General features: G+C 59.6%; 1 protein-coding gene across 10 annotated transcripts in view; it reads left to right on the top strand.

Moving 5' to 3' along the window:
- GRAMD4 (GRAM domain containing 4) overlaps window positions 1–20,743 on the top strand; it is a 138,011-nt gene that overhangs the window by 36,985 nt on the left and 80,283 nt on the right. For 6 of the 10 annotated variants that reach the window (XM_024352620.3, XM_054675676.1, XM_054675675.2 and 3 more), the window contains exon 2: window positions 14,357–14,567. In XM_024352620.3, coding sequence (XP_024208388.1) covers window positions 14,406–14,567 — 162 coding nt within the window. In that variant the 5' untranslated portion in view covers window positions 14,357–14,405. Of the gene's footprint in view, window positions 1–593; window positions 673–8,092; window positions 8,274–14,356; window positions 14,568–15,903; window positions 15,910–20,743 lie in introns of those variants that run through there. The other 4 variants (XM_024352619.3, XM_024352618.3, XM_024352617.3 and 1 more) reach the window with 4 other exon arrangements.

Here is a 20,743-nt window from a genome sequence, read left to right on the forward strand (position 1 = left end):
AGGGCGACTGGAGCAGATGTGGGTCAGCCCCATTCGGTGCTGGAGGCACAGAGGGCCAGGATGCAACCCCTAGCCCCGCACAGGCGAGTGTTCCCTGTGTCCCCGAGCTGCTGTCGCTGTGGTATGTGGTGGTTTTGGGTCCTCCAGGCAGGGTGATGTGATTGAAGTAGAGAGTGACTTGGCCTGGGTGGCGGCTACCCGATGGCTGGGAAGGCCGTCTTGGACAGAGGGCATCGCTTGGGCAGCATCCTGGAGGCCAGGAAGGGGCCTCCATGGTGCAGAGGGCAGGGTGCCAGGATGGGGCTAGAGGTCAGGCTGCTGGCCCTGAGTTAGAGATGGGCCCACCCCACCCCGAGGCTTCAGTGCTGCCATACACGCCCCCTCCTGCCCTGGAGGCGGGCTGCCCGGCTTGCTGCTTCCTGCTTCCCAGGCTGTCTTTGACCCCTTGGGGCCTCTCAGGAACTCTCGTTTTGCATTTAGACCTCACCTTCTATTTCACGCATCTGTCTCAAGCCTGCTGGGAGGGAGGTGGGTGAGGGGAGGCTGCTGCTGTTCACGGAGCCCTGTGCCCTCATGGCCGTCATGGCCGCGGCTGCAGCAGTGTGAGAGGAGGGATCTGGAGGCAGCTCACGCCGGTTCCCAGGAGCTGATTGATGGGTTTTCAGGAATTCTGTGAGTTGGCCATTAATAAAAATGAAAATACATAAATTTGCAGTTAGATCAATTATGTTGAAAGCAAAGGCATTGAATACTCGAACCCCATCGTTTCTGAATCATTTGATTGCATTTTACTATTGTGTGTGCTGCCGAGGTTCCCTGGGCTTGCCGCGCGTGGCGGAAACGCTGTGCAATGATGGCCGCTGGCGTGGTGGGAGTGTGTGCACCAAGGGCGGGGCGCTGCTGCCACTCGGGGCCTCACTTCTCCTTGTGTTGGTTGTCTAGACTTACCAAACTGATGAGGAAAGTGTTAACGTGCAGATGAAGCTAAAAATTGTGTGATGTCTGTAGCCGTTCATTACGAATGGCGTAAAAGCCTTGTGAAAATATTCTGCCATTGGAAAGCAGCTACCTTATTCAGCAAGGACATTTCCCGTGTTGTAGACTCACAGGTGGCGTTCCCCTGCATGTCTCCCTTCCACCTTTGTTGTGGTTTGTAAACGGAAACAAAAACACCAGCCGGCATCCGTGTGGTGCTCATTGGTGGTGGCTGCCAGGGGCCAAACGTGGAGACAGGATTTGAGCACAAATTCATGAAAGCATTCTGTGAGAGTCAGTTGGCTGTCCAGAATTTACACTTTATGGGTAGTGCACATTTCATGATTATTTGCAGATACGTGCCGCAGGTAGTAAACATGAGACATGTGCCTGTGCGTGTAGGTTCCCCTGTGCATGTAGGTTCCCTCGTGTGAAGGTTCCCCCGTGTGTAGGTTCCCCTGTGCTTTATAGGTTCCCCTGTGCTTGTAGCTTCCCCCGTGCATGTAGGTTCCCCTGTGCATGTAAGTTCCACTGTCTGTGGGTTCCCCTGTGCGTGTAGGTTCCCCTGTGCATGTAGGTACCCCTGTGCGTCTGGTTTCCCCCGTGTGTAGGTTCCCCTGTGCGTGTAGGTTCCCCTGTGCGTGTAGGTTCCCCCGTGTGTAGGTTCCCCTGTGCATCTGGGTTCCCCCGTGTGTAGGTTCCCCTGTGCGTGTAGGTTCCCCCGTGTGTAGGTTCCCCTGTGCATGTAGGTTCCCCCGTGTGTAGGTTCCCCTGTGCGTGTAGGTTCCCCCGTGTGTAGGTTCCCCTGGTGTGCGGCTTCCCCTGTGCGTGCAGGTTCCCCTGTGTGTAGGTTCCCCTGTGTGTGTAGGTTCCCCTGTGCTTGTGGGTTCCCCCGTGCTTGTGGGTTCCCCCATATGTAGGTTCCGCTGTGCGTGTCGGTTTCCCCGTGTGTAGGTTCCCCCAAGCATGTAGGTTCCCCCTTGTGTAGGTTCCCCCGTGTGTGCGGGTTCCCCTGTGTGTGCAGGTTCCCCTGTGTGTGTAGGTTCCCCTGTGCGTGTAGGTTCCCCCGTGTGTAGGTTCCCCTGTGCGTGTAGGTTCCCCCGTGTGTAGGTTCCCCTGTGCGTGTAGGTTCCCCCGTGTGTAGGTTCCCCGTGCGTGTGGGTTCCCCCGTGTGTAGGTTCCCCTGTGCGTGTAGGTTCCCCCGTGTGTAGGTTCCCCTGTGCGTGTAGGTTCCCCCGTGTGTAGGTTCCCCGTGCGTGTAGGTTCCCCCGTGTGTAGGTTCCCCTGTACCTGTAGGTTCCCCCGTGTGTAGGTTCCCCTGTGCATCTGGGTTCCCCCGTGTGTAGGTTCCCCTGTGCATGTAGGTTCCCCCGTGTGTAGGTTCCCCTGTGCATGTAGGTTCCCCCGTGTGTAGGTTCCCCTGTGCGTGTAGGTTCCCCCGTGTGTAGGTTCCCCTGGTGTGCGGCTTCCCCTGTGCGTGCAGGTTCCCCTGTGTGTAGGTTCCCCTGTGTGTGTAGGTTCCCCTGTGCTTGTGGGTTCCCCCGTGCTTGTGGGTTCCCCCATATGTAGGTTCCGCTGTGCGTGTCGGTTTCCCCGTGTGTAGGTTCCCCCAAGCATGTAGGTTCCCCCTTGTGTAGGTTCCCCCGTGTGTGCGGGTTCCCCTGTGTGTGCAGGTTCCCCTGTGTGTGTAGGTTCCCCTGTGCGTGTAGGTTCCCCCGTGTGTAGGTTCCCCTGTGCGTGTAGGTTCCCCCGTGTGTAGGTTCCCCTGTGCGTGTAGGTTCCCCCGTGTGTAGGTTCCCCGTGCGTGTAGGTTCCCCCGTGTGTAGGTTCCCCTGTGCGTGTAGGTTCCCCCGTGTGTAGGTTCCCCTGTGCATGTGGGTTCCCCCATGTGTAAGTTCCCCCGTGTGTAGGTTCCCCTGTGCTTGTGGGTTCCCCCGTGTGTAGGTTCTGCTGTGCATGTTGGTTCCCCCGTGTGTAGGTTCCCCCAAGCGTGTAGGTTCCCCCAAGCGTGTAGGTTCCCCCTTGTGTAGGTTCCCCCGTGTGTGTGGGTTCCCCTGTGTGTGCGGCTTCCCCTGTGTCTATGTTCCCCTGTGTGTAGGTTCCCCTGTGCGTGTAGGTTCCCCCGTGTGTAGGTTCCCCTGTGTGTGTGGGACCCCCCATGTGTAAGTTCCCCCGTGTGTAGGTTCCCCTGTGCTTGTGGGTTCCCCCATGTGTAGGTTCCGCTGTGCGTGTCGGTTTCCCCGTGTGTAGGTTCCCCCAACCGTGTAGGTTCCCCCAAGCATGTAGGTTCCCCCTTGTGTAGGTTCCCCCGTGTGTGCGGGTTCCCCTGTGTGTGCAGGTTCCCCTGTGCGTGTAGGTTCCCCTGTGCGTGTAGGTTCCCCCGTGTGTAGGTTCCCGTGTGCGTGTAGGTTCCCCCGTGTGTAGGTTCCCCTGTGCGTGTAGGTTCCCCCGTGTGTGTAGGTTCCCCCGTGTGTGCAGCTTCCCCTGTGTGTGCAGGTTCCCCTGTCTGTAGGTTCCCCTGTGTGTGTAGGTTCCCCTGTGCTTGTGGATTCCCCCATGTGTAGGTTCCGCTGTGCGTGTCGGTTTCCCCGTGTGTAGGTTCCCCCAAGCATGTAGGTTCCCCCTTGTGTAGGTTCCCCCGTGTGTGCGGGTTCCCCTGTGTGTGCAGGTTCCCCTGTGTGTGTAGGTTCCCCTGTGTGTAGGTTCCCCTGTGCGTGTAGGTTCCCCCATGCGTGTAGGTTCCCCCGTGTGTAGGTTCCCCTGTGCGTGTAGGTTCCCCCGTGTGTAGGTTCCCCTGTGCGTGTGGGTTCCCCCATGTGTAAGTTCCCCCGTGTGTAGGTTCTCCTGTGCTTGTGGGTTCCCCCGTGTGTAGGTTCTGCTGTTCGTGTTGGTTCCCCCGTGTGTAGGTTCCCCCAAGCGTGTAGGTTCCCCCTTGTGTAGGTTCCCCCGTGTGTGCGGGTTCCCCTGTGTGTGCAGCTTCCCCTGTGTGTACGTTCCCCTGTGTGTAGGTTCCCCTGTGCGTGTAGGTTCCCCCGTGTGTAGGTTCCCCTGTGCGTGTGGGTTCCCCCATGTGTAAGTTCCCCCGTGTGTAGGTTCTCCTGTGCTTGTGGGTTCCCCCGTGTATAGGTTCTGCTGTGCGTGTTGTTTCCCCCGTGTGTAGGTTCCCCCAAGCGTGTAGGTTCCCCCTTGTGTAGGTTCCCCCGTGTGTGCGGGTTCCCCTGTGTGTGCGGCTTCCCCTGTGTGTACGTTCCCCTGTGTGTACGTTCCCCTGTGTGTAGGTTCCCCTGTGCGTGTAGGTTCCCCCGTGTGTAGGTTCCCCTGTGCATGTAGGTTCCCCCGTGTGTAGGTTCCCCTGTGCGTGTAGGTTCCCCCGTGTGTAGGTTCCCCTGTGCGTGTAGGTTCCCCCGTGTGTAGGTTCCCCTGTGCGTGTAGGTTCCCCCGTGTGTAGGTTCCCCTGTGTGTGTGGGTTCCCCCGTGTGTAGGTTCCCCTGTGTGTGTGGGTTCCCCCGTGTGTAGGTTCCCCTGTGCATGTGGGTTCCCCCGTGTGTAGGTTCCGCTGTGCGTGTCGGTTCCTCCGTGTGTAGGTTCCCCCAAGCGTGTAGGTTCCCCCTTGTGTAGGTTCCCCCGTGTGTGCAGGTTCCCCTGCGTGTACGGCTTCCCCTGTGCGTGCAGGTTCCCCTGTGTGTAGGTTCCCATGTGTGTGTAGGTTCCCCTGTGTGTACATTCCCCTGTGTGTAGGTTCCCCTGTGCGTGTAGGTTCCCCTGCGCGTGTAGGTTCCCCCGTGTGTAGGTTCCCCTGTGTGTGTAGGTTCCCCCGTGTGTAGGTTCCCCTGTGCGTGTAGGTTCCCCCGTGTGTAGGTTCCCCCACGTGTAGGTTCCCCCGTGTGTAGGTTCCCCTGTGTGTGTGGGTTCCCCCATGTGTAAGTTCCCCCGTGTGTAGGTTCCCCTGTGTTTGTGGGTTCCCCCATGTGTAGGTTCTGCTGTGCATGTAGGTTCCCCTGTGTGTACGTTCCCCTAAGCGTGTAGGTTCCCCCGTGTGTAGGTTCTCCCATGTGTGCGGGTTCCCCTGTGTGTGCAGCTTCCCCTGTGCGTGCAGGTTCCCCTGTGTGTGTAGGTTCCCCTGTGTGTAGGTTTCCCTGGGTGTAGGTTCCCCCTATACGTGTAGGTTCCCCTGTGTGTAGGTTCCCCTGTGCGTGTAGGTTTCCCCGTGTGTAGGTTCCCTTGTGCGTGTAGGTTCCCCTGTGTTGGGTCCTTAAACATTAACCAGCTCCTTCCTCCCCAGGCCTGGGCAGGATCCCAGCGCACAGAGGAAGAAGCAGAGACTCACGTAGGCCTCTCCTGGCCCTCCCAGTCTTCCTGACTGTCTCTCCTGGGCCACGCTGGCAAGTGGCCCCAGAGCGGGCCATACACCGTGCTGGCATTAGCACCCCAGGGTGTGCATAGCCCTGGGCTCGCTCCCTGGCCCCCCTGGGTGGCTTCCCTGTCACAGTGCAGAAGGCTCAGCTCCCCCCATGGGGTTCCAGCCTGACCCTCGTATGACTCAAGCCTGAAGATACTTTGCCAAGGGAAGGAATTCAGGTTTCTTCCTAGAGAAACATCCCAGATCACTGAAGGCTTGTAGTTAAAGTTTTTGTGTATTCAGGGACGCTGTGCTTTGGCAGGGCCCAAGGCAGAGTCCATGGGTGTCCCTAGTCCATGGGTGTTCCTTTCTCTTGAGGCCTCTGGCAGAGGAAAGAAAGCTCAGCTGGTGGCTGGGGGCTCAGGCTGGCAGGGACCCCCCAGCCGTGGCATCTGGGCTGCCTTCGTGCGTCGCTCCCTCACTCTCTGAACAAGTGTTTGTCACTGCCCACCACATGCCAAGCTCTGCAGAGGGAGACTCGGGCGCCTGCAGCTCGAGTCCACCTGAGCATCACTGGCAGAGCCGAGCCCCTGGAGACTTAGCCAGACACAGCCCCTGCCCCGGGGGAGCACCAGGCAGGTTCTAACCAAGCAGGGCTGGAGGCACAAGCGCTAAACAAGGAAGCCATCAGGGCAATCCAAGGACCCCACGTCAAACCAAACAGGATGATGGAATGACAGCGGGCGGTGCCTAGGGAATGGGGCAAATGAGCGACGTCCCGGAGTCAAACGTGTCGGGCCCTGCAGTGGGGACAGAGGCGGTGGTCGGAGGGTTCCAAAGGGGGTCGGCAGAGCTGCAGCCAAGCCTAGATGAGCCAGAGCTGATGAGGGTGTCGGGGAGCAGCCGTGTTGACCCAGGTGCATGGAAGCCCCTGGAGAACTTCGGCAGGGGCGCTGCAGAGGCTGATTTTGCCTTTGAAGGCCTCACCATGCTTGCCTTGTGGAGAAGGCTTCGGGAGGCATGCGGCTACCTGGACCAGGCTGGGGAGGTGGGGAGAGGGGAGGCACGTGGCTGCCTGGACCAGGCTGGGGTCGTGGGGAGAGGTGGACAGATGCGCAGCCCCGTCTGGAGGCGGGCGGCCGGCACGCGCTGCAGGTTGGCAGTGGAGTGAGGAACGGGGCTATCAAGGGCTCTTGAGGGTTTCACCCAGACAGCTGGTGGACACAGTGCCATCCAATCAGAGTGCCCCTTGAGACCCGAGTTTGTGCCAGGCGTGGCATAGTTGAGATACTGGTGAGCTGTCCGGCTTGGAGCCTGCAGGGAGGCCAGGTCGGGGGGCAGGGTTGAGAGCAGCCAAACACCCGGATACGGACATAGCATTTGAGGCCGCCTGACTGTGCCCAGCCGGCAGGACTGAGGCCTGAATCCAGGGAGGGGATGAAACTCCTGGACAAGCCTTGAGTTTGGGGCAGCACACATGTCATCAGTTGTGAGCCGACCTCTTGAGGCTGATGTTGGGACAACAGTGGCCAAGGTCGGGCACGGGCTGGAAGGGCAGGATCTGCAGTCTCAGGACCCCAGAGGGCCCAGGGAGCTGTGTGTGTGTTGGGTCCTTGGGCCTCTTTGCATCAGGAGTTAGGGAGGTGCAAGTATGTGGCTGTAAGCATGGGGACATTGAGGTGGATGTTTTTGTTTTGTTCTTAGAGACAAGGTCTGGCTCTCACCCAGGCTGGAGTGCAGTGGTACGATCGTGGTTCACCGCAGCCTCAAACTCCCAGGTTCCCAGGCGATCCTCCTGCCTCAACCTTCTGAGCAACTGGGACTGTAGGCACGTACCACCACGCTGGCTCATGTTCTTATTTCACTTTCTGTGTTACTGCATTGCCCCCCTCAGCCTCTCAAAGTGCTGGGATTACAGGCCTGAGCCCTGGTGTCTGGCTGGCGATGGGGTATTGGTAGAACCAGGCCTTCTTTGCTGGCCGCCCCCGGTCCTCCCGTTCACTCTGCAAAGCCCTGGAGTCTGCCAGCTGCCCCATCCTCACGTCCTCTTCAGCTGCCCAGGTTGGCTGTCCAGCTGCTGGTCTAACCTCCATCCCAGGCCTTTCTGACAGTGAGGTTTAGGGGCTACCTTCCCTAGAGGACTGAGACTTGGAGGAGGGCCAGGTGGGGGCTGGGGCCCACTGCAGTGGGGGTGGGGGAGGTGTGTCTGTGTTGCTCAACATCTGCAAGTCCCCCAGGGACATTGCTTAGGAGGGCTGGCGGCTGTGGGAAAGCGGATGCTGTTTATCCCAGGATCAGCAGGAGAGCTGCCAGATAATAAGGGGATGAAGGGCGTGCCAGCAGCCGGGCCCTGAGGTGGAGGTCAGCTGTGATCCAGGGACCCAGAACTCGGAGAGGAGCTTTAGCAGGGGAGATGGTGTGAAGGAGACACGGCTCAGGGCAAGCACCAGAGACCAGGAACCACTTTTTTTTTTAAAATCTTGGGCTGGGGAAGGGGAAATAAAGTCCTTTGCGGTTTCTGAGTCCAGGGTTCCCTAGACACTGTTGCCTTTGTGTGTCCAGAAGCAATTCAGCGGTTTCCAGAGCAGCATGCTTTTGTGTTCCAGGGCTGGCTGGCCCAATTCCGTCCTGCTTGCAGAGAGGGCCTGGAGCCTGGCCGGGCGCTGCCCTGAGCCTGGGGGATCCTGGGAGAACCTGGACAGCTGTGGTGAGCCCTGCTGCCCTGCTCTGGTGCACAGGACTGGGACAGCCGTGGTGAGCCCTGCTGCCCTGCTCTGGTGCACAGGACTGGGGTCCTCCAGGCTCCAGGGCAGCAGACAGCACCCTCTCCGTGCCTGCTGGTGTTGGGCGGCTTGGAGGCTATGGTTCCTGGGTCCTCGTAGCACATCCTGGTTCTGGGCCAGGACCTGGAGGAGCCACAGTGAAAGAGGGTTTCTGGATGTATCTGAGACAGACGGAGGTAGGGGGCAGGGGGCAGGGGGACATGGTAGGGCCCATCTGAGTGGAAGCCCCAGGCTTGGGAAAAGCTGCTACTCTCTGGGGCAGTGGTCCCGGCTACCACGTGCTCTTCCGGAGCCATCTTGATCTTGAAAGGCAGGCTCCCTCCCAAGGCCGGGTGCAGGCCAGACCCACTGGTAAAGCACCTGTGCAGCCCGGGGCCGGGGGTCGGTGAGGAAGGGTGGAGGCCTCCTGAGAACCTGGCCTCGTCAGGAGGGCCGGCAAGAGGAGGAGCCTCCCAGGAAGCCCCTCAGAACCTGACAGGACGAGAGGAAGGGAGGCCGATCCGAGAGGGAGGGAGGCCGATCTGAGAGGGAGGGAGGCCCATCTGAGAGGGATGGAGGCCGATCTGAGAGGGAGGGAGGCCGATCTGAGAGGGCCGCATGGCTCGGAGTCGCAGGGGCCCTGGGCTGCCAGGGGTGGGCCCGTAGGTGCAGGTGGAGGGGCTGGTCCTGGGGAGAGCGGCTGGGCTGCAGGCTGAGGAGCTGGGCTTCCTCCAGGGACCGTGGAGGGGGTGGGGATGGGCAGCTGGAAGTGGGGAGGGCAGGGGCCGTCTGGTTGGGGATGCGCGGCTGCAGCACGCAGGACGGAAGGTGCAGGTGAGACGCAGGTGGGCGGCGTCGGGAGACCCGGGTCTGGCCTGAGGTGCAGCCTGGAGCTATGCTCAGTGTGTAGATGGGCCTTGGTTCCTGCATCTGTAAGTTCGGCATGTGCTGGGTAGCAGCGTCCTCCCCCAAAATTCATGTCCACCTAGTACCTGTGGACCCGACCTTACTTGGAAATGGCTCTTTGCAGATGTCACTGAGATGAAGTCACCCTGGTGTAGAGTGGAGCACTCTTCAGCGCAGTGCGGGGGCTGCCCATGTGGCTGTGGAGGGCATCCCCAGCCTGGTGCAGGCGCAGGCTGGAGGCGTAGCCCGGGCCCATCCCTGGCGGTGTGTCGTGGAGGGCACCCCTACCCCGGTGCAGGCGCAGGCTGGAGGCGTAGCCCGGGCCCATCCCTGGCGGTGTGTCGCGGAGGGCACCCCTACCCCGGTGCAGGCTGGAGGCGTAGCCCGGGCCCATCCCTGGTGGTGTAGGCTGGAAGGTCCATCCCTGGTGGTGTAGGCTGGAAGGTCCATCCCTGGCAGTGTGTTGTGACATGTGTCGTGACATGGAGTTTGATTCTTAACTGACCGAAGCTTGAAAAGTCTGTCTTTTTGATGGACCCAGGGAGTTGGGTGAGGAGGGTGGTGGAGTCAGTGGGGCTGAGAGCAGGGTCGTCTAGGACGCTGATGTGTGGACGCCCTCCCCAAGGGCCGCTGTGAACCATCCAGCAGGAGGACCCTGGGTTTGGGGCTGAGCCGGTGGCTGGGAGAGCAGACTGAGGAGTAGCTGGACACTGGCGGGGCACGCATTGCATTCTGATGGTGACAGGCGGGACACTCAGGGCCTTTGTCCCCTCTCTCATTGCCTCATTTGCTTGCCTGAGGTGATTGGGAAGGCAGCCCTGGCCTCGGAATTACAGCCTCCCAGACAAGGGGGCTGTTCTCTGCCCAGAGCCCTGCAGGCAGCCAAGAGTTCTGTGCGTGTCCGAGCGTGTCCCCCGCTTTCCTTGGGTGGAGGCCAGCTCGGTGCCCTACCCAGGGCCTGCGGGCCCCAGCGCCCTGGTCGTCCCCTCCGCCTCCCTCTCAGCTGCCGCAACCAGGAGGACTCGCCGGGTTTTTGAAAATGGAAGGAAGTAGGTTTTACATTGCTACACTTCCCCTAGCCTGTTCATCCTTCCTTTTTAAACATTAAAAAGCAGTAAAAATGGTGGTTACCAGGGGCTTGGGGAGGGCATGGGAGTTCCTGTTCAGTGAGCAGAGTTTCAGTTAGACAAGACGAGTCCGGAGGCGGCTGCTCAGCATCACGGATGTAATTTATGCCACAGAGCTGCACGCTAAAAACTGGTGAAGTTGGGCTGAGCACGGCGGCTGACGCCTGTAATCCCAGCACTTTGGGAGGCCGAGGCGGGTGGATCACGAGGTCAGGAGACTGAGACCATCCTGGCTAACATGGCGAAACCCCGTCTCTACTAAAAATACAAAAAATTAGCTGGTGTGGTGGCGGGCGCCTGTAGTCCCAGCTACTCGGGAGGCTGAGGCAGGAGAATGGCGTGAACCCGGGAAGTGGAGCTTGCAGTGAGCCGAGATCACGCCACTGCACTCCAGCCTGGACGACAGAGTGAGACTCTGTCTCTAAAAAAAAAAAAAAACTGATGAAATTGGTATTATGTGTGTTTTACCGTAATTAAAAAATATTGTGGGAAAAGAAGTAATAGGGAGGCATTTTAGGAGATTTGGAGAGAGAATTGTTAACGACCACCGTAAGCCCATACTCCCGACGTCTGGCCCCATAGCGCCCAAGTCTCTTCACACACCTGTTTGCCATAACGACGGTCACAGGAAGGTCCCGGTTTTACTTGCCTTCATCCCTTCACAAGGACGGGGTCCTGTGTGGGTCCACCAGGGTGTTCCAGGACCCCCTGCCCTGCTGGTCTTGATGGATGGTGTGTGACGTGTTTCCCCCCACCAGGCCTCCGCTTCTTGAGCTTGGTCCTAGGGTCCTGGTACTGAGTTGTGGGGTGGCCGGTTCAGGGGGTGTCTGTGTGCTTGCTCCACCGCATTCTGCAGCCCGGGTTAGCTTTAGTTTCCTTTCTTTATTTTATTTTATTTTTTTTGAGACAGAGTCTCACGCTGCCCCCCAGGCTGCAGTGCAGTGGTGCAGTCTCGGCTCATTGCAAGCTCCGCCTCCCGGGTTCACGCCATTCTCCTGCCTCAGCCTCCTGAGTAGCCGGGACGCTGGGACTACAGGTGCCCGCCACCTCGCCTGGCTAATTTTTTTTGTATTTTTAGTAGAGATGCGGTTTCACCGTGTTAGCCAGGATGGTCTCGATGTCCTGACCTCATGATCTGCCCGCCCCGGCCTCCCAAAGTGCTGACATTACGGGCATGAGCCACCGTGCCAGGCCTAGTTTCCTTTCTAGTGAGCTTGAAGGTTTTTGCGTATTAGGAAGTGGTCTTGTCATTTTTGCTACATTGACTACATTGTCAAGCTGCCTTTTTTTTTTTTTTTTTTAAACAGAGTCTTGCCCTGTTGCTCAGGCTGGAGTGCAGTGGCGTGATCTTGGCTCACTGCAACCTCCACCTCCCGGGTTCAAGCAATTCTTCTGCCTCACCCTTCCAAGTAGCTGGGATTATAGGCGCACATCACCTCGCCCAGCTAATTTTTGTATTTTAAGCAGAGACGGAGGTTCGCCATGTTGACCAGGCTGGTCTCAAACTCCTGACCTCAAGTGATCCACTCACCTCGGCCTCACAAAATGCTGGGATTACAGGTGCCAGCCACCGCACCTGGCCTAGTCAAGTTGTCTTGTAACATGGATATTAATCTTTCATTTATCATATTTGTTACCTGTATTCCTTGTTTTGTAGCGTATTTTGAAATTTTTTACTTTTTTTTACAAATGAGAGCTTTTTACTTTTGCCTGGTGGCCTGTTAGACTTTTTTACTTAGTGGCTTTTTTTTTCAGTCCCTTAATATAGACTCTTCCATCTTCTACTCTCTAGGGATTTCATAGCTACTAAATTCCCTTTTCCTTTTTTTTTTTTTTTTTTTGAGACGGAGTCTCACTGCCCAGGCTGGAGTGCAATGGTGCGATCTTGGCTCACTGCAAGCTCCGCCTCCCGGGTTCAAGCAATTCCTCTGCCTTCCTCTCCTGAGTAGCTGGGACTACAGGCGCCCGCCACCACACCCAGCTAATTTTTGTATTTTTAGTAGAGACAGGGTTTCACCATATTGGCCAGATGGTCTCGAACTCCTGCCCTCGTGATCCGCCTACCTTGGCCTCCCAAAGTGCTGGGATTACAGGCGTGAGCCACTGCTCCCAGCTGTTCTCTTTTCTTTTAAGGTTTGTGTGTTTTTAAGTTTACTGAACCTTTAGTCCCTCTGCAATTTGTAGCTCCTATATGGGAAACTTTTCCAAATGGCTGGCTCATGCTCCCCCAGCCTATGAGCAGCAGTTGCTACCTCCCCATCACCCACATCCCCCTCCTGGGGTCCTCCCAGCTTCCAGGGGATGCTGGGCATCAGGACAGCTCCCCGTAGAGCCTGTGTCCTGTGGGGTTTTTTTTGTTTTTTTGTTTTTTTTTTGAGACGGAGTCTCGCTCTGTCACCCAGGCTGGAGCGCAGTGGCGGGATCTCAGCTCACTGCAAGCTCCGCCTCCTGGGTTCACGCCATTCTCCTGCCTCAGCCTCCTGAGTAGCTGAGACTACAGGCGCCCACCACCACGCCCGGCTAATTTTTTGTATTTTTAGTAGAGATGGGGTTTCACCGTGTCAGCCAGGATGGTCTCAATCTCCCGACCTTGTGATCCTCCCACCTCGGCCTCCCAAAGTGCTGGTATTACAGGCGTGAGCCGCCGCGCCCAGCGTCCTGTGGGTTTTGCAGCAGGGCCGGCATCAGGAATACTCAAGTGACCATCCCAGGAGAGCCTCCCCTCCCCTCACCATGCTGGGAATCTCCACGCCCCTGTGGCTCAGAGCAGGTTCTAGTGCGTTCTGTGTCTTCGGTCCTCACTGTTAATGAGACTTCTTGCCACGAACTGTGATGCTGAGGAGAGCGGAGGAGGCTTTGGAGGCGGGGCAGGCATGTAGGAGCTGGAGCTGACCTTGCTCTCAGTGCTTCCCTGCCATGCTGCCCGCCCCAAGCAGGAAGTTCAGGAAATACCCCCGCCAGGGATCACTCCCCGCCCCATCTCCTTGCTCCTGGCCCAGTCGCCCTGTCTTCTTGAATTCCCGGATACCTTTGCCTTACTGGCATCTTTCCATTTTCAGAGGCAAAAATGTCAGCTCAGAAAGCTGGTCAGTGGCAGGACAGGCTTTCAGCCCAGGTGTGTACAGAGCAGTCCTCCCACGGGGACCCAGGTGTCTTGCACAAGTTGGGGACGGGGTTTTGGGAGAGGCATCCAGGCCGTGGAGCTGCGTGATGGGGCTGGGGTTGGGTGGCCCCTCCCTGCCTGGCTGGCCCCTCCTGTGGGCCACTGATCCTGGCCTCCAGGCTTTTGGGGGTGCCTTGGTGTTGCTGGCCAGGTCGGGCAGCGATGTGGGGAGCAGTACCCCACGGCACATCCGCCCTTTGGCACGTGGTGTGTGTGAATTACGCGTGTCCTGATGCAGCACACAGTGACTCGCACCTCAGTGTGACCAGGTTTCTGTGTTGATTGGAGGAGGAGGCAGGCATGGGGGCTGGGACAGGAGGCCCAGCTGGCCATGGGTGCCTGACCTGGTTGTCTCTGGGAGGGCTTCTGGGAGGTGGTGCGATCTGGATGTGTCTCAGAGTATGAGCCTGGTCGCATGGCGAGCAGGAACACGCTTTAGGCAGAGGGAGCAGTGTGGGCGGAGTCCTGGGAGCCGGGGCCAGGTGGAGCAGGCAGGACACAAGGCCAGGTCCCCGAGGTCCAGGAGAGAATCAACCGAGGCATCCCTAGCACACACATCTGCTGGTTTCCGGGCGTGGCTGCCGTCCTGGTGGTGTATGTGGCCGTCGTGTTGACCACGTTCTTGACGGTTTGTTAGGCAACCTTTCGGCATGGCTGGCCCTCCTTCCCAATTCCAGAGCAGCGTTCTTCCCTTGCGCCTGTGCGCCGCCTCGCCGAGCCAGGCTGAGAACCCTGGCTTCCTTCTGCCTGCTGGGAGCCGGGGTCCTTGCTTGGTGGGAGGCAAGGACGCAGCTCAGCACTGACCAGGCTGGCCTGGGTGGGGTGGCCAAGGGCCCCACCTGATGAGTGCAGGGCGGGGGTCTCTGGGTCGGGGTTTTCTTTGGAAAGCTGGACCGGCCGTGCCCTGCGTGTGGGAGCTGGCTCGTGGGGCTTGGAGGTGTGTGTGGGAGGGACAGTGGCAGGGCGGGGTCTCTGGGTCGGGGTTTTCTTTGGAAAGCTGGACCGGCAGTGCCCTGCGTGTGGGAGCTGGCTCGTGGGGCTTGGAGGTGGCGAGCGGGAGAGTGACCACGCCCCTCTCTTGCAGGGAGCCCGAGCGTCATGTTAGGGTGAAGCAGAGGACCTCAGTGCTGAACATGCTAAGGAGGTTGGACAAAATCAGGTTCAGAGGTCACAAGAGAGATGACTTCCTCGATCTAGCGGAGTCTCCAAATGCTTCGGACACCGAATGCAGCGACGAAATCCCCCTGAAGGTAACGCGGACCTCGCCCCGGGACAGCGAGGAGCTGAGGGACCCTGTGAGTACCTGTCCTCGTCCACCGGTGTGGGCTGGGGTGTCGTCCCCGTCCTCTGTGGCCGGGCCAAGCGTGGACTCAGGCAGATTCGTGTCCTGCCCATGCTGGTCAGAGATGGACTGGGCCTGACTCTGTCTCACCTGCTCCCGACCCCTGCAGACCTTGTGGGGCCGGGCTGCTGCCACGCCGAGCCTTCTGTGTTTGCAGGTCTGATCAGCGGCTGCATTGGTTTTCCTCACTGGCTTTTCTGGGTGGGTGGCAGACTTCTCACACACATGTGACACGGAAGCCTCGGCCTGGCCCTGGGAGCGTTGACATGCGGATGGAGCAGGGCGGGCGTTGTCTGGAAGCCGCTGGTGCCTGGCTTGTCTTCTATTCAAGCCAAGGTGCACGTTTCCAGCCCCCAAAGCTGTCTAAGCCCAGGCTGGGCCCTCATCAGCCACGCGGAATCAGGGCTGGGCTTGTGGCCAGCTGGGGGGACAGCAAATACCCACGGAGCACCTCAGCTAGGCCCTGGGCCCTGGGTGGGAGCCAGGTGGGGAGCCAGGCGGGAGCCAGGCGGGAGCCAGGCAGGAGCAGGCCCTGCCTTGCAGAAACTTGCATTTGGTGGGGGGCGGGGCAGGGCCCGAAGCATGGTGGGCTGGGCTCCCTGCGGCCCCTCCTCTGGCCCAGCGTGGCCTCTAGCTCCTCCCCGTGTGCACACACCAAATTTGGTGTCCGGCTGGTTTCCTCCTCCAGCCCCTGAGCCAGGTCTTCTTTCCAGGTGTGGCCTGGGAGCGCCGGCCTTCCCTGGCTCCTTGTGTTGCTAATGCTTTATAACAGGACAGTGACTGTGCGTTGCTCTCAGCAGGAATTAATAATTTACTGCTGCTGCTGCCCTCTTGACACTGCCCGATCAGGCAGGTGGGGCCGCTTGGCTTCCTGGGGCATCACTACAGAGCACAGAGCACCCGGCCTGCCGGGATCGGCCATCCCCAGGCAAAGGTTGTGGTTGGTCCTGGGGGTGGACCGGGACCCCGGTAGGGTGTCTGCCCTTGTGCAGGTTATGTGGCAGAAGGGCAGGGGCCTGCCCTTGCCGGAGAGCTGTGTCTCATCCGCCTCTGGCTGGGGCTGGCACGGAGGGCATGGGCCACGATTCTCCGATGGTGGTCTTTGTGCTGAGCATGTGGTGGGTGTCTCGGGAACAAAAATCTCCCTCCGGACACACACGTGGTTCAACAGGGAGGGGTGACGGGGATTCTACGCAAAGGCCAGAGCGGGGCTGTTTCCCCAGCTCCCTCTCCGCCATCCATCTGTCCTGCTCCAGGTGTTGTCTCGGTAGGTACCCTCCCGCCTGAGGGACCCTGTGGGTACCTGTCCTCATCCCCTGGTGTGGGCTGGGGTTTCGTCCCTGTCCTCTGTGGCCGGGCCAAGCATGGACTCAGGCAGGTTCGTGTCCTGCCCACGCTGGTCAGAGACGGACTGAGTGTGTGCGTGGTGTCTGAGGGGCGGGTGGACTGAGTGTGTGCGTTAGTGTCCGAGGGGCGGGTGGACTGAGTGTGTGCGTTAGTGTCCGAGGGGCGGGTTGACTGAGTGTGTGCGTGGTGTCTGAGGGGCGGGTGGACTGAGCGTGTGCGTTGGTGTCCGAGGGGCGGGTGGACTGAGCGTGTGCGTTGGTGTCCAAGGGGCGGGTGGACTGTGTGCGTTAGTGTCCGAGGGGCGGGTGGACTGAGTGTGTGCGTTGGTGTCCGAGGGGCGGGTGGACTGAGTGTGTGCGTGGTGTCTGAGGGGCGGGTGGACTGAGTGTGTGCGTTGGTGTCTGAGGGGCGGGTGGACTGTGTGCGTTGGTGTCCGAGGGGCGGGTGGACTGAGTGTGTGCGTTGGTGTCCGAGGGGCGGGTGGACTGAGTGTGTGCGTGGTGTCCGAGGGGCGGGTGGACTGAGTGTGTGCGTTGGTGTCCGAGGGGCGGGTGGACTGAGTGTGTGCGTTGGTGTCCGAGGGGCGGGTGGACTGAGTGTGTGCGTGGTGTCTGAGGGGCGGGTGGACTGAGTGTGTGCGTTGGTGTCTGAGGGGCGGGTGGACTGTGTGCGTTGGTGTCCGAGGGGCGGGTGGACTGAGTGTGTGCGTTGGTGTCCGAGGGGCGGGTGGACTGAGTGTGTGCGTGGTGTCCGAGGGGCGGGTGGACTGAGTGTGTGCGTTGGTGTCCGAGGGGCGGGTGGACTGAGTGTGTGCGTTGGTGTCCGAGGGGCGGGTGGACTGAGTGTGTGCGTTGGTGTCCGAGGGGCGGGTGGACTGAGTGTGCGCGTGGTGTCCGAGGGGCGGGTGGACTGAGTGTGTGCGTTGGTGTGCGAGGGGCGGGTGGACTGAGTGTGTGCGTGGTGTCCGAGGGGCGGGTGGACTGAGTGTGTGCGTGGTGTCCGAGGGGCGGGTGGAGTGAGTGTGTGCGTTGGTGTGTGAGGGGCGGGTGGACTGAGTGTGTGCGTGGTGTCCGAGGGGCGGGTGGACTGTGTGCGTTGGTGTCCGAGGGGCGGGTGGACTGAGTGTGTGCGTTGGTGTCCGAGGGGCGGGTGGACTGAGTGTGTGCGTTGGTGTCTGAGGGGCGGGTGGAGGGCTGCAGTGAGGGAGCCAGGGCCAGGATTGCAGGTATTGGTCTGCTTGGAGCAGCAGGAGGTAGGGCTGAGGGATCATGGGGGTCTTCACCTGGGGCAGAACATGTGGATTTGGGGGGCATCAGGGATCCCCTGCGGGGGAGGGTCAGTGTCAGAGCTGGCCGCTCCAGGGTGATGTCTGGGGAGTAGCTTGGAGAATGTGCCTCCTGGGGGTGGCAGAGGGTATGGTGCCAGCGGTGTTGCTGGGGTCACAGGAGAGGCAGGCTGTGGTCTGGACCAGCTCTGGTGGGCAGGTGGTGGTCCACGAGGCACAAGGGGGCTTGAGGGGGCATGTTGAGTTGAGAGGGAGCCCACCGAGTAGGGGCAAATGCTGCAGAGGCCAGGGCAAGGTCAGCCTGTGGACTGGGGCCCCCCTTCCTCAAGGCTGTGAGGGGCTGCGGGGGGAAACCACCTCAGGGACTCGGACGTCTGGAATCCCAGGAGATTCCTAGTGTGGGTGAGCAGGGCCCCGCTTGGGGCATCGTGCTGAATGCAGGTCAGGCCCTGACTGCAGAGACCAGGCTGAGTTCCTTAGCTGTGTAACCTGCACCTGAGCCTCAGTGTCCTCAGCTTTTAAGGGGGACGGCAGTCTCGTCCACCCCCAGGCCTGCTTTAAGGATCAAATGAGATAATAAGTGAAACGTACGTGGCTGGCGTCTTGCTTATGGTTAGCTTGGAGGGAGTTGTAATTATTAATGACCGTGAAATACTGATTCGCTAAACTCTCCTCCTGGTTCCAGGGCTCCTTTGCGAAGCCTCGTTCCTGTAGCACGTTGACGCTGCTCCGGCCCAGGCTCACGAGGCCCCCGGGGTGGGGGGCTGTGCAGCGTTGCCCTGCTCCTTCCGAGGTCCCCTCTCATCACCCTTCTTCACACGGGCAGCCTCCCAGAAACATCCTGAGACCTGGGCTCAGGCACAGAGGCCTTGGGGGTTGGTTTTATAACAGCTTAATCGAGATATTCCCACCGGGTATACAGTATACAGTTCACCCACTAAAAGTGTGCGACTCAGGGGTTTCTATTAATAGCATATTTACAATGCTGTGCTACCATTACTACAGTTTTAAAAGGTTTTTATCACCTGAAAGAGACCCCGTTCCTTTCACAGTCACTCCCATTTCCCTTGGCCACCGGCCCCACCAGCTGCCAGCCTGCTTTCTGTCCCATTTCCCTCGGCCCCCCGCCCCGCCAGCCGCCAGCCTGCTTTCTGTCGATGGATTTGCCCGTATGGGGCATCTCATATAACACGAGGCCTCGTGTGTCTGTCCTTTGCTCGCATAAGGGACGTGAGGTTCATCCATGCTGCGGTGTGCATTGGTGCCGCCTGCCTTTTTATGGCTGAACCTGTTTCATCATATGGCCAGGCCACATTTTCTTTTTCTTATTCTTTTTTTTTTTTTTGAGACAGAGTCTCACTCTGTCACCCAGGCTGGAGTGCAGTGGTGTGATCTCGGCTCACTGCAACCTCCACCTCCCAGGTTCAAGCGATTCTCATGCCTCAGCCTCCTGAGTAGCTGGGATTACAGGCACATACCACCACGCCCGGCTAATATTTTGTATTTTTAGTAGAGACGGGGTTTCACCGTGTTGCCCAGGCTGTTCTCGAACTGCTGAGCTCAGGCAATCCACCCGCCTCAGCCTCCCAGAGTGCTGGGATTACAGATGTGAGCCACCGCGCCCGGCCTGTTGTCTTTATTCATTGATCTGTTGTGGGTCCTCGGGCAGTTCCCATTCTTGGACTGTGATGAATAAGGCTGAATGCCTGCGATTGAGTGTTTGTGTGCATGTGTTTCCACATGGTCTCGCTGGGCCATGCAGAGGCCCGAGATTGCCCTTTTCCAGGATCTACCGCATTCTCACGTGCAGCCACGCCGTGCTCCGTGCCCACCGGTAGGGTCTGAGGGTTTCCCTGGAGGGGCAGGTTCAGACAGGAGCCCACCTTGCAGCCTGGGGTGTTCTGACCGCCCCTCTCAGTGCTCCAGGAGCTCTTCCGTGGCAGACCCCAAGCAGCCTCACTCCTGGCAGCGGCTCAGGATCTCACCCTGGGATGTTCGTCACTTCAGCTAATCTGTCCCCACTGAGGGATCGCGGGTGCTTGTGGCTCTTAGCGTCCATCACTCCTGGCAGCCTGGTGCCCATGTGGGCTGCAGCACTCTTGGTGGAAGTGCTGGACCGAGTGTGCCTGTGTGGTGGTCCTGGCAGCTGCGCGGTGTGCCCTCCATAGCCCCCCGAGGGCCGTGTGCCCTCACCCCGGCCTCCGCAGTGTGCCCTCCATAGCCCCCCGAGGGCCGTGTGCCCTCACCCCGGCCTCCGCAGTGTGCCCTCCATAGCTCCCTCGAGGGCCGTGTGCCCTCACCCCGGCCTCCGCAGTGTGCCCTCCATAGCCCCCCGAGGGCCGTGTGCCCTCACCCCGGCCTCTGCAGTGTGCCCTCCATAGCTCCCTCGAGGGCCGTGTGCCCTCACCCCGGCCTCCGCAGTGTGCCCTCCATAGCCCCCTGAGGGCCGTGTGCCCTCACCCCGGCCTCTGCAGTGTGCCCTCCATAGCTCCCTCGAGGGCCGTGTGCCCTCACCCCGGCCTCCGCAGTGTGCCCTCCATAGCCCCCTGAGGGCCATGTGCCCCCACCCCGGCCTCCACGCTGTTCTCAGGCTTCTCTCTCCACCGCGCTGAGGGGCAGGACGGCAGTGCCGAGTGGCTGTAGGTTGCACGGCTTTTATTGTGCAGGAAGTTGGTCATCTTTGCACACATGTAGGCTTCATTCTTTTTATTTGTTGTGGTAAAATACACAGAGCATAGAATGCACCATTTTCATTTTCACTGTCAGTGTGCAGTTCAGGGGCACGGAGCACATGCCCTCTGTTGTGCCGCCATCGCCACCTCCACCTCCACCTCCAGAACCTTTCGTCATCCCAGACTGAGGCCTAGCACGTGTCACACGCCAGCTCCCTGCTGGGAATTCCTCCCTGCCCCACCCCGGCAGCCTGCATTCCGCCTCCTGTCTCTGAATGTGACTCCTGGGGACCGGAGATGGGTAGAACCTCACAGCCTGTGTGTGTCCTTTCGTCTCCTGGGGACCGGGGATGGGTAGAACCTCACAGCCTGTGTCCTTTCGTCTCCTGGGGACCGGGGATGGGTAGAACCTCACAGCCTGTGTCCTTTCGTCTCCTGGGGACCGGGGATGGGTAGAACCTCACAGCCTGTGTCCTTTCGTCTCCTGGGGACCGGGGATGGGTAGAACCTCACAGCCTGTGTCCTTTCGTCTCCTGGGGACCGGGGATGGGTAGAACCTTACAGCGTGTGTCTTTTTCTGGCCGCTGTCACCAAGCACCATGTCCTCTAGGTGTGCTCAGCTTCATTCCTGCTTCCTTTCGTTGTGGGCTGTTTGTGTCCTGGGACAAAGTGGCTGAGAGTAGAACCCAGACCTGCTTGGGAGGGGAAGGTTGGAGGGGCCCACGAGGCTGGGCTGGGAAGGGGAGATAAAGGCGGAAGAGATGGGTAACTGTGTGGCTGGTGCTGGCTGGAAGGAGAGGTGGCGAGAAGGAGGTGGGCATGCTT

Source organism: Pan troglodytes, chromosome 23 (genome assembly GCF_028858775.2).
Source record: "Pan troglodytes isolate AG18354 chromosome 23, NHGRI_mPanTro3-v2.0_pri, whole genome shotgun sequence".
Lineage (NCBI taxonomy): Eukaryota > Metazoa > Chordata > Mammalia > Primates > Hominidae > Pan > Pan troglodytes.